This window comes from Strix aluco, chromosome 12, assembly GCF_031877795.1.
Source record: "Strix aluco isolate bStrAlu1 chromosome 12, bStrAlu1.hap1, whole genome shotgun sequence".
Classification (NCBI taxonomy): Eukaryota; Metazoa; Chordata; class Aves; order Strigiformes; family Strigidae; genus Strix; species Strix aluco.
Window position 1 is genome coordinate 21,478,711 of NC_133942.1, and position 14,770 is coordinate 21,493,480.

The 14,770-nt window shown below is 34.7% G+C and overlaps 1 protein-coding gene across 2 annotated transcripts in view; it reads right to left on the reverse strand.

Moving 5' to 3' along the window:
• EFL1 (elongation factor like GTPase 1) overlaps positions 1–14,770 on the reverse strand; it is a 78,229-nt gene that overhangs the window by 21,008 nt on the left and 42,451 nt on the right. For both annotated transcript variants that reach the window (XM_074836918.1, XM_074836919.1), the window contains exons 16-17: positions 6,287–6,418; positions 3,668–3,815 (exon numbers count right to left, since the gene is read on the reverse strand). In XM_074836918.1, coding sequence (XP_074693019.1) covers positions 3,668–3,815; positions 6,287–6,418 — 280 coding nt within the window. The remainder of the gene's footprint in view (positions 1–3,667; positions 3,816–6,286; positions 6,419–14,770) is intronic.

The window sequence follows — 14,770 nt, forward strand, 5'->3', positions numbered from 1 at the left end:
AAAATAATGTTTGATACTGCCAGTTGAATTAGGCTCTGTTTTTAAAACACATGGAGACAACAAGACCATAATAGGAATGACCTGTTTCTAAGGTCCGGATATTATTTACCTTTATTTATACAACATTCCTGCTAATGAATGTTTATGTAGAACTATACTATTATACAAACAGAAAGTTAGTTTTTGGACAAGTCACTGATCCCTGTGAAGGAGGTGCAGTTAGATTTTCATGCTGCTAGAGTTTACATCAAAACCAAAATTAACAAAAATCACGTTTCAGTATGCATGGCTTAAAGGATCTTACTTATGTGACTGCACGGACATCTATGAGGCTAATACAATGCATTCAGGAACGCTCATACTTCAACTCTATTTCAGTCTAAAGCTGAAATATTTTGCTGTAATCAGTTTTAGACTAGCCACTATTCTGCATCAAGCCTCAGTTCTAATTAGTAGTACCTACAGCTGTAAGCTAGTAGCTGACTAGTTACCTGCAATAAAACCACAACTACTGCCACTTGAAATGCTATTCAAGCAAACACAGCTCGAAGTAACTCAACAGTTTTAATCTACATAATTTGAGCCTTGAGACAACAACCAAAGGCTCTGTCTTTTGCACTGTGAAATACATGGACCTAGAAGCTCTAAAGCAACTTATTTGAACTACTTCACAAGTCTGGGAACAGTGATGATTAACGTTATCTCTGTTTCTCTGTGATTGGTAATCTTGGTATTTTAAACTCCCTTTTATTAAACCTTGCACTATGCCTTCATATGAGGTACAATTCATTGCATCAAAAATTGCTCTAAACCAGATTATTTTAGAAGTTATTAGTCTAAACTCCAAGAAAAGTGCAACTCATAGAAAAAAAAAAAATCAAGCTAGGATCGTGTCTGGATTTTTGTTGCAGCTAAGCATGAATAACAACTGCCAGGGGTTATTACACAGAAAATGGAAGTCAGGAACTACTTTACTCAGGCAACCAGCATTAAGTTAACTGAAATAATTTTGTCCTTTGTTCTGATAACCACTATTATAACAGTTTCATGATATAAAGCGATGCTTTCAAGTCAGCTGAAACATTTTAGGAACATCAAATGTTGTGAGTGATGGCAAGAAAAAAGGAAAAATGATTTATTACATTTCTCTGACAGACTCAGAGTTGTGTATTCTTCTTAAGCACTCCCGAGGTGTTAGCAGGTTCATTAAATGACAACAAAAGGACTAACCAAAATTTCCTAAGTTCTAGTAAATTTTGGCAGACTGATAAAAAAGCCACAGAGGAAAAGCAAATGTAATTGTAAATTTTACTTTCATGGGACTCAAAACCAGGAGATCTATCCTTTTTGCAATTTTTCCATGCACTTGTATTATACTAAAAAAACCAAACAAAAAACCCCCACACCCACCATCTTCATTCTCTTTGCTTCTCATTCTGAACAGGGCAATTTAATCCCCTCATGCTTAGTATTTGCAATACTCTTTGGACAGAAAGTTCTAAAATTTCTATTGTAAAATGCAGAAAAAAAATGTTAAGAGGTCTAATTTATTACTCTATTCAAAAAGAACTAATTAGGAAAAAAATAAAAATAAATTTAGGAAAATTAAACAGAACATCCATATTTAATCATTTAGACAAACAGGGATGACTGATCTTTTATTTGTTTCCATGTCTCTCTACATCTTTGACAATAAGTATCACTTGAACATAATTTTCTAAGAACACACTAGGAAAACTAAAATTAAATATGTGCCTTTGAAAAAGTTTGATTAAAATCTTGACAAAGACAATTCAGTGTAGTTTCAACTCAGCAGAATATCCTCAGTTTCTGTAATCACTCCAAAAATGTCGACTCTTCAAAACCCAGTTGATACAATTGTAATAGATGCCAAGATCAGAATCCTGCCCGACTACTTCAAATGTGACTTAAACATTTTGAATAATAACCTTTCCCAATACATTTGGGGAAAATCTTGTGGGTCACATTTTAAGGGTATTATACACTGCCTCGATCCCTGGTCCACAATTTGCTATTCCAAGCTATGTGTGCTTAGGAGTTAAACATTTGTACAGAAACACACACTGTGGAGAAATAACTAACATTTCAGACCACAACCTTTCCTCTAATAGTCAACTGATGCAAGTTTACCACTGCCAGAACTCACATGGAATCCATGAGGAACAGTGTGAAACAGGGATCCCATTCTTCACTTTTCCTTCCAAAAAATGGGAAGAGAAGGAAGGGACAATTCTTGTCCCACCAGCTAGTATGTGAGGGATGGCAGCTAAGATATGCTAAGTCCTCAGAGATGGCTACAAGGAGCACAAGCTAGTAAACACACTTGCTCCCAACTCCTTTTGGGAGCTGGTACCCAAGTGAGAAAAAAAGATATCAGGAACCTTATGTCAAGTCCAAGTGGGTCAATGGTGGGAGTCCTGGTAGTCTGTGCCCTCAGGAATTTCTTGTTTCTGCTCACGATGCTACAAGCACAGAGCGTTTATGTGCTTTGGTAGTTTGAAACACTGACAATGTTTTTTTGAGGAATACACAAAATGGTCACTCTTGACAGTTTATAGTTCTCATAACAAAAACCAAGCTAGATAACAACTCAGAAAAAAAACAAATTATTTTACAAAAGAAAAGGTTAGGAATGTAAATAGAGGGACTGCTATTAGCTGCTCACTATAATCCTACTTCCCCATCACACGGCGCTTGTTTTTTTTTTTTTTTAATTTTGACCAATGCCAATAATAAAGCCATTCATACATCTTGCTCTGCAAACTGCAGCTGAAGACAGGCACAACCAGTTTTGCTCTATTTAACATGTTACATTCAAGTGAGATGTATCAATAAATAATACTATGTTTTTAGAAGTGGTAAAAATGTGTTGCACGAAGCTGTAATGAGGACAACCATTAAAACACACATGCAATTTTAGAAGCGATCTAGTCTAACTTCTGTAAGAAGTGACTCCTGTCTGATATTAACCGGCATGTATATGGGTACAATAAGACAGACATTCAACCATCCATCATCAGGTTTACTTTTTGGTTTTGAAAGCAAACAACAGTAAACGCATGCGGACAGAAGTCCCCAAAATTTTTTAGTTAATGAAGTTACAGGAAAGGACTGTTTCAAACAACAGTTCTTTTACAATTTGAAGAAACATTAGATGATACTAAATGTATGCATTTATGCTTGCAGAAAATACTGCTTATACATAAAAAAAACAGATTAACATTTTAGAAAAAAATCAACATGAAGAGCAAAGGAACAGAAGAAGAGTGTGCACATACAGTTTTGGTCTTGTTGCTTTCTAATTTTTGAGAGTTCATTTACCAGACGTGATTCCCCTCACAGTTTTTAATTTGTACAAATGGTAGATTACATTCTTAACTGGACTCCTGAACCTACTGCAATTTATCATTTCTAGACAGTGCCCAAAAGGTGTATAAGATGTATAAAAGTGATCAGCTAGTGGCTTCTGCCCAACTGCAGGTAATTTTATAGCTACGAAAAGGTGCATTTATGATCCAATGGTAAAAACTGTTGGTGCATGAAGCTTCTATATTACCAGAATATAAGTCAAAGATATACATCTGACAAAGAAATACAACAGACACCTACTGAACTAAAAATATTTCTTTCTTCTTGCCCCTCTAACCTTTCTTTCAGGTCATCCAAGCAACGCTGAAGATGAACTTCTCCTGCTGTCACTAGCACATGCTCTCCTGTCTCCTGGATTAAAACTTGGACACACGGATCAGCTTGGTTTAAAAGCTTCATTCCTCTGACCAGCTGAGGCATATCACCTGGCAAAATAAGGTATTATTAACAAAGTAATACTGAAGAAGGAATACTTGAAGTAAGAAATATTAACACTAATTTTTACAGAGGTCTAAACACCCATTTTAGGAATACTCAAAAACTTTCACCTCTGAGGTGTTTCTGTGGGCAAACTTCTGCTTCTAAGTGACAAAGAGTGGTATGGTTTAAGAGCAGCAACTGAAGACATAAGCTTCAAACTCATAATCTGTCAGCAAGAATTTATGTACTGATGATAAAATTCACATTATACAACCATAACCATGGTACACATTTGAACAGAACGAACATTTTTCTTTTACATAGTTTTACAATAGGTTTAACATATCAAGGTAGCTATTGACTATGAGTACGTTATCTTGCTTCCTATATACAATTAACTCCACATACAGCTCATAAACAGCTTACAACCAATAAAAACAATTGAACGTTATCAATACGAAGTGATTACAAACGTCAAGATTTCACTCTTCATTTTCACAAATTATCGAGATATAACCTTTCTTATTACAACTGTTTAAAGTCACCTTTCAGTAAATAGTTGTATTTCTTTGCAATCTTTCATGGCTAAATGTAACAATCTGTAAATTGCTAATGCTTAAAATGCTCCAAAGACATGAATAATAACATGTTAACTTCATTAAAATAAAAGCAAAAATGATTCCATATGTATTACTTAGAAGGTATAAGAGTGAATGAAGCAACAAAAGGATTTAAGCTATCCAGAAGCCACTGAAAAGATTTAATGCTACCACAACCTGAACAGGGGGGGAAAAAAAAAGGGAATGTGAGAGCTTTTCAATGAAACAAAACACATCTGTCCCTAAAATGAAGGTGTTTAAGAAGAGTTGTCTTAAAGTTAATGAAGTATGAACAACCACAAGTGAGTCAAATTTGGCTAGATTACATCAGAGCTATCCATAAACACCTCATGTCAGCAGCTTTTCATAATTAATACAATTTTTAAAAATTAATTATGATTCCTTTTTCTCATTTTCCATATGTGGTAAAGAATACCCACAGGCTTTCTAGGAATGCATATTCATATTCAGAAGGAAGAGTGACATTAAACTTGTCATTCACTTGGAGACTATTAAGAGAAATATGATATTGTTTATTTAATGCTAAGCTTGTAAGGGTGTAACAGAAAATTATCCTTGAAGACCAGACATAAACAAAAAGTGGAAAAAACACAGCATTAGACACTTTCAACCTCATCTTCTGCATTTAAGCCCACTGAGAGGAATGAATAAATTATTTCTCTTTCTTTTAGAGCTTATGGCAACCATAAGCTGTGGTTACTGTGAAGACACACAGTAATTTTGTAAAATATACATAGGGAAATAATTTGTATTTATTTGAGTAACTTTCCCTAATAATCAGATGCAGTTTTGCAGTATGTTTGCTGTGAGAATCCAAGGCACCATATGTGACAATGGGCTAGGGCCACCCCAAGACTATATGCAGCTCACTGGACAATTTGATTGCTTTCAAGCTGAGCATGCAATGGTCAAATTTTGCTTGTCTTCCTGTTATTGCAAGCAGCAGCTGATATTCAGGAAACTTTTGCAAGTGTAGCTACCTTTGAGGCTTCTGTTCCTTTAACAAATTTAGTTCAAACCATAGATTCAGAAGTTACCAGGGAGGAAAAATTAAGCAATGGTGTAAGAATGATACAGTTTCGTTTCCTTAAGGAAAAAAAAAAATTACCCCAAAATTGGTCAGTAGTTCTAGAATTACATTCCTTTAACATTTTCAATTAAATACTATACTCAGTAGAACCAGTAATTTCCAATAGTTTCAAAACTGCTTTAACAAATGCAGGATGTACAATATATGATTATCTGTTAATTCAGACATGTGGCACAAATAGCTGCTAAACTGTCCAATCACTTTCTAAAAAAACCATGTAATCTTAGTGTTAGCGTATTTTGTAACTGAACAGAAAGCCAGTTATTTTGGTTCTACTAACACTACAACCACAAATGGAAATTGGGCTGAAATTCAAATAGTCAGAGATATACTGCTCTGGGGGAGGCGGGGGGGAGGAATCAATTAGAAGTGGCACTGCAAATTGTACCGTGAGCCTAATGATACAGCATAAAAGAATGTTAGCAGAAGTGAAAAACCCAAAGATATACTTACCTTCACAGTAAAGAAATACTGAAGCTTTACCACCACACAGTGTCTTACTTGTGGAACAGCTAAGTCTGACCATAAAGGCCATAACAAGGTCTTCTGTATCTCCTCACCTATGAGGAGACATGAGCTAGCCAGCTAGAAGAATTCACAAGGACAATAAAGTATGGACCTCTAGGCAACATATATATTGGTTTTATACTGGGGCAGTCTCTGATTCAGTGGACAGATCATAAATTAGCCAAACCACTAAGGATGGGGAGCTGCATTGCTACCCCATTGAATTTGCGTTACCATCCCCATTCTCCTTTGAACTTACTTGGATGTTTCGGTTCAACAGCTACCCGCACAATCGGTGTAGCTTCAAAGTTGAGAGGTGTAAATGGTGGACAAGCTGGCGACGTTGACAGTGTTGCAGACTTTAGCACAACATCTTGCAGGCCTCCTATTCCTAATAAAAATTGGAAAAAGAAAAGTAAAACAACAAAAAAAAATCACCCACTGTCATATTAAACGAGACTAAAGACATGATCATCAAGCTAGAAAAGCTGGAATTATTCTAATTACAAAAAAAAGATTAAAATAATCCTCACTGTTCACATAAAGTACCTGTTAAAACATTTGTGCGTAATCTGGGTACTCAAGTCTCTGGTGTGACATTTGATACTTAATCTCACAGTTCCCATTGCATTCCCTCTGTATTTTAAAAAGGAGTGTTTACAGCTCTGAAGAACAAAAAGGACATGAGGACTTTTTTCCCCTTCCAATATGTCCAGCCTTTGTACAGCTCAGACTTATTTTTGGTGGTTTGAATTTAGAAAAATTTAGACTGCAAGAGCCCTCAAATGGTCATCTACTGCAACCTCCAGCACCAAAGCAGGGCTAACTTCAAAGTTAGATCAAGTTGCTCAGGGCCTTGTCCAGTCAAGTTTTAAAAACCTTTAATGATGGAGACTGCACAGCCTCTGTTGGCAAGCTCCTCCAGTGCTTAATGACTCTTATTGTGAAGAATGCTTTTTTTTTTCCTCCCTGCCCCTCCCATCCCCTTTATGCCCATTTGAGATTCCCTTTTTCTGCAACTTGAATCTTATAAAATTTACTTTATCACATAGTAAGCTATTAATTCTAATCCTAATATATTTTATAATGCTGGCAAGTTGGAGAAAACAGAGCTTAAATTGTAGTGATAAGAAAAAATATAGAAAAAAATATTAGCTATAAATCTGCAAAATAGCTGCTGTAAATGCATATTTAGTCTTGGCTGGCTGGCTGGCATATTTAAGACAACTTGAAATTATTGCCTTCAAACTCCTAACCAACAGGACATCATTTGTAATTTAGTCAGAGCTATAAAAACACTACCAGAAGTGTTTGAGTAATAAAGACAACAAATAAAGCTGATATTGATATATACAGTCACTCTTCCTGATTCGCCTTCAACCGTAAGCAATGAGCATTGCAGTACTTCTAATAGAGTATAAATTAAATGCATATGTAGCTTATGAGAAAACTGATACTTTTAGCCTGTAATCTATACCTGCTTAAAAATTAAATTTGCATTTGTAGATTGCTGTATATTTGGGGTCCTTCCTCATCATTCTCTCCTACATGCCCAAGTAGTGATAAACTGAGAAGTTCTTAACCCCAGCTCCCCATTATCACCCTAATACTTTTCCAGGTTCTTATTTTGGCCTAGTCTTCATTATTTGAGGCCAGAAACAAAGAGGGTGAGCTTCCACCCTATGAGATCATGAGGGAGTTTAAATTCTGAAAAGCCAGTCTGCTGCAGAGTTATCATCTGCAGAATCAGACTGTTCCTACAGCTCTGAAGGCTGAATGTCTGGCCAGCAGGATATGCCAAAACCCAAAATGTCACTATTTAAGAAAACCTGCCTCAAAATCACTGGAAGCAGAAAAACATTCAACAGCTTTAAATGCAGGATAGCAGATGCTACAAAGAAATAAATCTGTATAAACTCCGTGTTGCACCTGACCTATGACCAGCATGTATTTCCTTTTTTTCCACTTATTCAACATGTGGTTTGAATGAAAAACAAATGCTGGATCATCACCACCACCAGGGACTGAGAAAAGGGATGGGTCCATTTTATTGTGATCTTCTCCAGCTGGTAAAAGGAAAATGATTTAGAGTGGGAGGTGAACAGCTTCTTTTCACAGTGTAATGTGAACCAGAGAAATCAAGTCACCAAGTCTTACTTCAGATAGACTCACTCTTTTGCTAACACACAATACTGTACTCTTACTACCATAAGGAAAACTCTGCTCTTCTGTTTCACGTTGAAGGTAAAAATACATGAATTATACTAGTGTCTGGCAAAAATAACACACTAAAAATAAAAAATCTGTCAGTTTTCACGAAAATCAGTTAGCCTTACACTGTGTTTTAATTGCTTAACTTTGTGAGTTAGCATAGAGCAGCGTCCATTCCCGATGAACCTATTTAATTTACAAATTCTTAGTAACAAATGTTGGCAAAAAAAATCCATAAAGATTAAAGGTTCTTGGACACTTTTTGCATAATATGACTATAAGTAAGTAACTGCTAATGTGTCTGCTGAATAATATTAGAGGAAGATGTAACATAACTAATTCCAAAGTACCACATGACATGTCTATGGAAGAATTCTACTAATTATGCTGATACATAAATCTTAAAACCTACTTATCGTTGATCCCACTGAAAATTACACATACTACTTGAGATCACAGATCTCAAATGTGTATTAATATGTTAATTACTTGAATGGACTTAGAAAAGACACTCCAAAATTAAGCTTATAAATACAACTCCCATTTTAAGATTGGTTTTCTCCTGTTCAGCCCTTGAAGAACAACATCATTAGAACATACACATTTTATTTCACATCTCTTTTTCTAGCACAATAATTTTTAAAAAGAAAGGAACCAAAGGTAAGAAAAAACTGCTTAAGTAAGGCGTGTGAGACAAGCTACTGCTCTTTTGGTTCAGGTTAGCTTAAAAAATGCAATGCTTTTTAGTATTTCAAGTTTTTTTAAATAGTCATCTCTCAGAGAGCAACCTAGTCTACAAAGTATGCAGTCTGCAACACAAACATGCACACTGGGAGGCAGTTTGTTGTACATTGCTTTATTTATTTTTAAGAGCATCTGGAGTTAGAAATGTCTATAGGAATTTTTAAATGTATTAACTTCATCAGGAAACTGCTTTATATTAGTTTTGTCTCTGGTGTGTAACTTAATTTCTATACAAAAGAAAATGCTGAATTCTAACTGTTTGGGGGAGTGTGTAAACTTCAAAGATACAAGAGCTTATTAAAAACTCTGTATTGCAAATATCACATACTTTGATACACTGTGTAACACTACTTCTAACACTGTACAGTAGCAAAGCCTTTTCTTCCCAGTCAGGAGTCAAATCACCTTTACAGATTTTTCTAATGTAAGGCAAAAAGCCGTATCTACTAAACAGTTACTACTGTATTTTCTTCTTGTGCATAGTCCTGTTGAGATTAAGGAGATTACAGTGTAGAGAACCTACAATGAAAAAATCAAGCCTACCAAAGGATACCATATAGTATTTGATAGGGTGTATGAGACTAGATTATTTTTTCTTAAATTCATCATCTAAATGCTTTGCTCCTACTGCAGAATAATATTTTTGTTTTGAAAAAGCATTCCCACATAACTACTCATCAGTAAAGAAACACAGTGCCTGAACTCAACTGGACTTGAATAGCAACGGGCACTGAAAAATAGCACTCTCCAGGGCTCTGTCTAGGTGCCAAGGACTTCACTGAAAGAAAGGTAATTTTGCAAAGTTTAACACTCAGATGGAAACACCCAGACAGGGTAGCATTAGTTCTATGAACTTGATACCATCTTTAAAAGAAACAGGCAAGACTTCAAATATTATGTGGGGATATAATTTTAAAAAGATTACAAATTATCTCTCTTATCCTAAAGATGCTTTGATACACATAATTGTGTATCAAACAGATTTTTGCTAGCATATATTAATTGTCCACATTTATAGAAATGTAACCAGTTGCTTACATTTTACATAGACTATATTCAGACTACTCTGACAAATCATTCTCAGTGACCAACAATAAACATATTTCAAAGTATTAAATTTATTATTTTAACTGTAATTGTCAATCTGTAGGCTGAAAATAAGGCTTCCTCTTAACAGACAAGGAACTCACTAAAAGCCTGTGAAAGAATGTTAAGAAAGACCCTCAGAGTTTGTTTTTTGTCATTTAAAAGTAGACCAAGTTATGGTGTATATCAGGGAGAATTATTACACAGATGGAGAAATGTGAGATTTACAAAGGTCCTTCTTTTGTTGAGTCCTTTCTATTACTTGTCCTACAAGATAAGAATATTAAATCAGGTATATACCTACTTGTATCACCAGTATTTTTACCACGATAGAAACTAAAATGGTAAAAATAGATAAGAATATCATGACTGAAATTTTCAAAAGGAGTAGGAGATTTAAGACAGTCTCCATTTACTTTTTGCTTCTATGTCTTGCTGGTAACCACTACACCTTAGACAATAATTTTGCTGCCTTTAAAGTACACTTTTCCAGCTGAATTCAGCTATAAAGATCCAAACACATAATAGATCACTTTGAAGATACATGTAATTAGTTTCCCTTGATGTAGAAAGACTTAGCATTTAATGTTCTTTCAAGATGCAAAAAATGAAGCAGACACCACCACCATGCATAACTTTTTCAATCAGATAAGGAAATAATTTAGTTTGCAGTGTGAAAAATCAAACAAAGAAGAATGAAAGCTGTTTAAATTTTAACTTCTGCCACACTGTTACTAGCCTCAGCACATTAGTTCAGTGGATCTTTATCTTCTCTCACTGATGATATCACCACTTAAGAATCCTTGGCTGCTTTGGAATGGAGACATGTCAAGCTTTGGACTAACACCGTAAGGAACAAAGTAAAGCAAAAAGCTACCCTTAATCTTCCCAGTAAGTCTCTGTCTGCACTGAAATATATAATTTCTTACCAACGTTGTTTGTTTAGAAAGATTAAGACTTAACAATATGCAAAACCTCCTAGTTTAAATGCTCCATGTACTGCACTATGTATCAGTGAAGAAAGACCACGCAAGCTCATTCGTAATTCATGTAAAAGGAGGTATGATGCAAACTTTTATAAAACTACACAATCTTAAATCTTTAAACAAGCATGTGGCTTTTGTTTCAAAGGGAGTGTACAAACAGAGTAAGACCTCTATAATTTTCTTTGGGCAGTAACACCAATAGGTTTTTTTCCTCCCTAATGAGAGATATTTGAAAACAAGTATTTTTAAAAGGTGCTTTAAAAAACATGTATGAGAAAATAAATCCACAAATCCACCTTAAAAATATGATTGGCTTTTAGATGTTTCCAGTTTCTTCTGAAAGTAAATAGGCTAAAAGCCAACTAAAACAAACAGAAAGGCAAAACATATTTACCAAATATTATTAAAATCATAAAAAGAAAATAACTCCATTCCAATCATCATTCTCCTTCAAATCTATCCACAGAATTCTCCTTTTCCCATTACATAAGCCTAGAAAAGATTATACCATTAGCACACTGTTACTGATTAGGGTGTCTGATACTGGTTCACTGTTTCCACATACACTTTAGGCATCAGCCTCCATGCTTCATTACTACCCCTTATTAAAAAAGGGGGCTGGGGGGAAGAAAAAAAAAAAAAGGAGGAATTTTGCAAGGGGAAACTGGCTTTTGGTAGGATCAAACTCAGTTACAACAGTGTGCCTTTTATATTTGAAGAATCTTAAAATGTTTTATAAACTACTGGGATTAAATGATGGTAACTGTAGGGACTTTGGACAAGTAGCTACCATGGCTTAAGAATACCTTGTATTATACATTTATCATCTCAGATTTTAAGCCTGTTTCTCTTAAGTCTCATGGGCGCTGCATTGAGACATCTGGGGGCAGAACTTGACCTTTCTATATTAGAAACTGTTTCTGGAAGGGAAGGGAATGTAAATCAAGGCACAGACCACATTCTAGTTGAGATTTCATCAACTTTTTCCCTAATACAGTCCACATGTTAGCACAGATTGCCGGTGAGCCTCCTCTTCTCATCTGTAATTGTGCACTTCCCCCTCAATTGTTCTTACTTGCTTCTGAGGCAAGTGAAATTGCTTGTATGGAAGACAGAATATTGTAAAGTATGTGCATGATTTCAGCTGTTCTCAGTACTTTCCAATCATTTTACAAAAGTTAATTTAATATTTTATTTTGTATTTCATTTCCTCTTTCCCAATGTGTTTTTTTGAGCTCAATCTCTAAAAATCAGCAGTATCCAACAGACTGTAGAAGCCTCTGTCCCTGTTTCTTCATGAGTTTCAAAGAAACAAGTTCTACCTAAATATGTGCTAGAGATTAACAAGCAGAAACATGAATTCAGTTCCTCAGTACAAACATGTTAAGTTATACTTTTATTGTAAAACTTTACTTTTAGGTTCAGAGCAGTTTGAGGGCAAATTGAGCATAACTTTCTGATCAGATGAGAGTAAACTCAGCCATATTATTAATAATGTTATAACAAAATTCCCTCTCCCCAAGGGACACAATCATCCGATAAGACCTTAAACACAAGAAGTGACCTTTGACACAAGAAGCACCCCAATGCTTTACTACTGAATCATCAAGTAGTTGATTGAGTTGACAATTCTAATTATGAACTTTCCTATACTTTTCTCAGACTGGACTAAAAACAATTTTAAAGAAACTATAAAAAAAACCTTTATGGTAAATAGTAACATCTTTAAAATGATAAAGCAAATGGAATAGAGATCTACCTCCACTCAATCTTTGTGAAAAAGCAGACACCAAAGCTGAGTCAGGAATTTGCTTGCTAAAGTACAAATTTACCTTAAAGTAAATAGAATTAACATTCCGAACCTGACTTCTGGGTTTACAAATAGGTGTAGTCAAAATGAAATATTGATTTCCTTAAGTTGCTTAATGAGGCAAATAAAGATAGAAGATGAAAGTATTTCAGATAATGATGTTTTTCTTATGCTACAGAATTATTCCTTTTGTCATGCCATACTTATTTTTGGAGCTCAAAGCTAAAGTAAATGATCCTGATTTTTAAATATTTAGGCTTAAATTTAATTATAGCACAGAAACTTAGAAAGAAATTCCATGCTTAGATCTGTAACCCACTCCCATTCCTCTTTACGTATTATGAAATCAATGCACTCGTAGCTTCACCAAAAAAAAAGTAAAAAAAAAATCTTTACTCCAATTTAAGTTACTTTAATCATTTAACTGTAAAGCATTCTTGATAAAGGCACTAAATGGTGCCTTTTGTAGTTTTATAAAAATGTTAGTAGTTCTACTCAGCAGTATACATGTAATATATTTTGCCTGCGCCTACACATTATAATTCCTTTTCCACACACCAGCTCAACTTGACATCTCTTGAAAGCAACGATACTGAACAACAGTAAATATGTGGACAGATCTTTGTACAATGTGACCACATAGGCACTGGAACTCACTTCGGTTAGCCTGTACATGAAATTAATACTTCTATTACTGCATGTGGAAAGCATTTAGCACCATACAAAACTCTTCAAGGGTTTCTGAAATACAAACCAAATTTTAGATAATTACTTTGAATAAATGATTTTAATTTGACCTGACAGCAACACATCTGAATTTACTTAATTTTTTTTTAAATGACTACAAGAACTTCAGAGGCAGTTCAGCATGGTTGTTGTTGCAAACAAATGGAATTTAGGAATGGTTGTTTCAACATATTTACTTTGATAATCTCAAAGTCCTCTGAAATGTTGGTTTATTGTTTTTTTATTAGTAGTAGTAAATGTGCTTTTGTAAATACATGAAATTACATATTATACTGGAAAACAGATCAACTGAATTCATATGGAACATCCTATGCAAGGGAAAAAATTTTGCCCACCAACCCTCTAAGGAAAAAGAAAGCCTTCAAGACAAGAGACTATAACTATGCTCTCTAAAGTCTTTTTTTTTTTTGAGATAAGAAATGTCTCACAGGTGTAGCTCTGGGTATTTCTAGGAAGCCTCCCTACTTTGTCCCACAGATAAACACATGCTAGTCATCTACTTATGATTTCTACTGGTTCAATGAGAAAAGTATTTAAGAAAAAAGTTCTTTTGTTTGTAATTCCTACACTGAAACTCTCCAAGACTTCAGCTACAATGCTGGTATCTGCCTTGTAGAAGACAGGAAAACATTGAGCTACTGACCCTTCATAAAGCTGTTCTGTACATAATTACAAATTGATGATAAATCTTATTTATGAAAAAATGACAAAAAACCCCCAGGAAAACACTGAATTGTTTGGTAGAATACTTTAGTTAGGCTTGATATTAATACTTGATTAAGCTTGCAAAAGGAACATATACTAAAAGACCTGAGATTCTTCACCCTCAAAGTAGTAGAAGAACAAGACAAACCTCTATGTTCCAGCAGTCCTCTAGCAAAGACACAATTTATATTGCTTATATTTGGACATTAAAGAAGAGAAAATTCAAAATATTTTAAAATAAACCTCCCTGGCTCGCAGAATATATCATAGTAGTTACATTAGGAAAAAGTGGAGAAATTCTACTCTTTTACAGGACGACCATTAACAATCTTAGCTATGCATACATGCTTAGTTCTGGAAATCTATTAAAACAGGATCCTGTTTTCTTAGGTCTGTAACATGAATAAATTATATATCAGAAGTACTAATAAAAACAATCACTTCTCAGTTTATT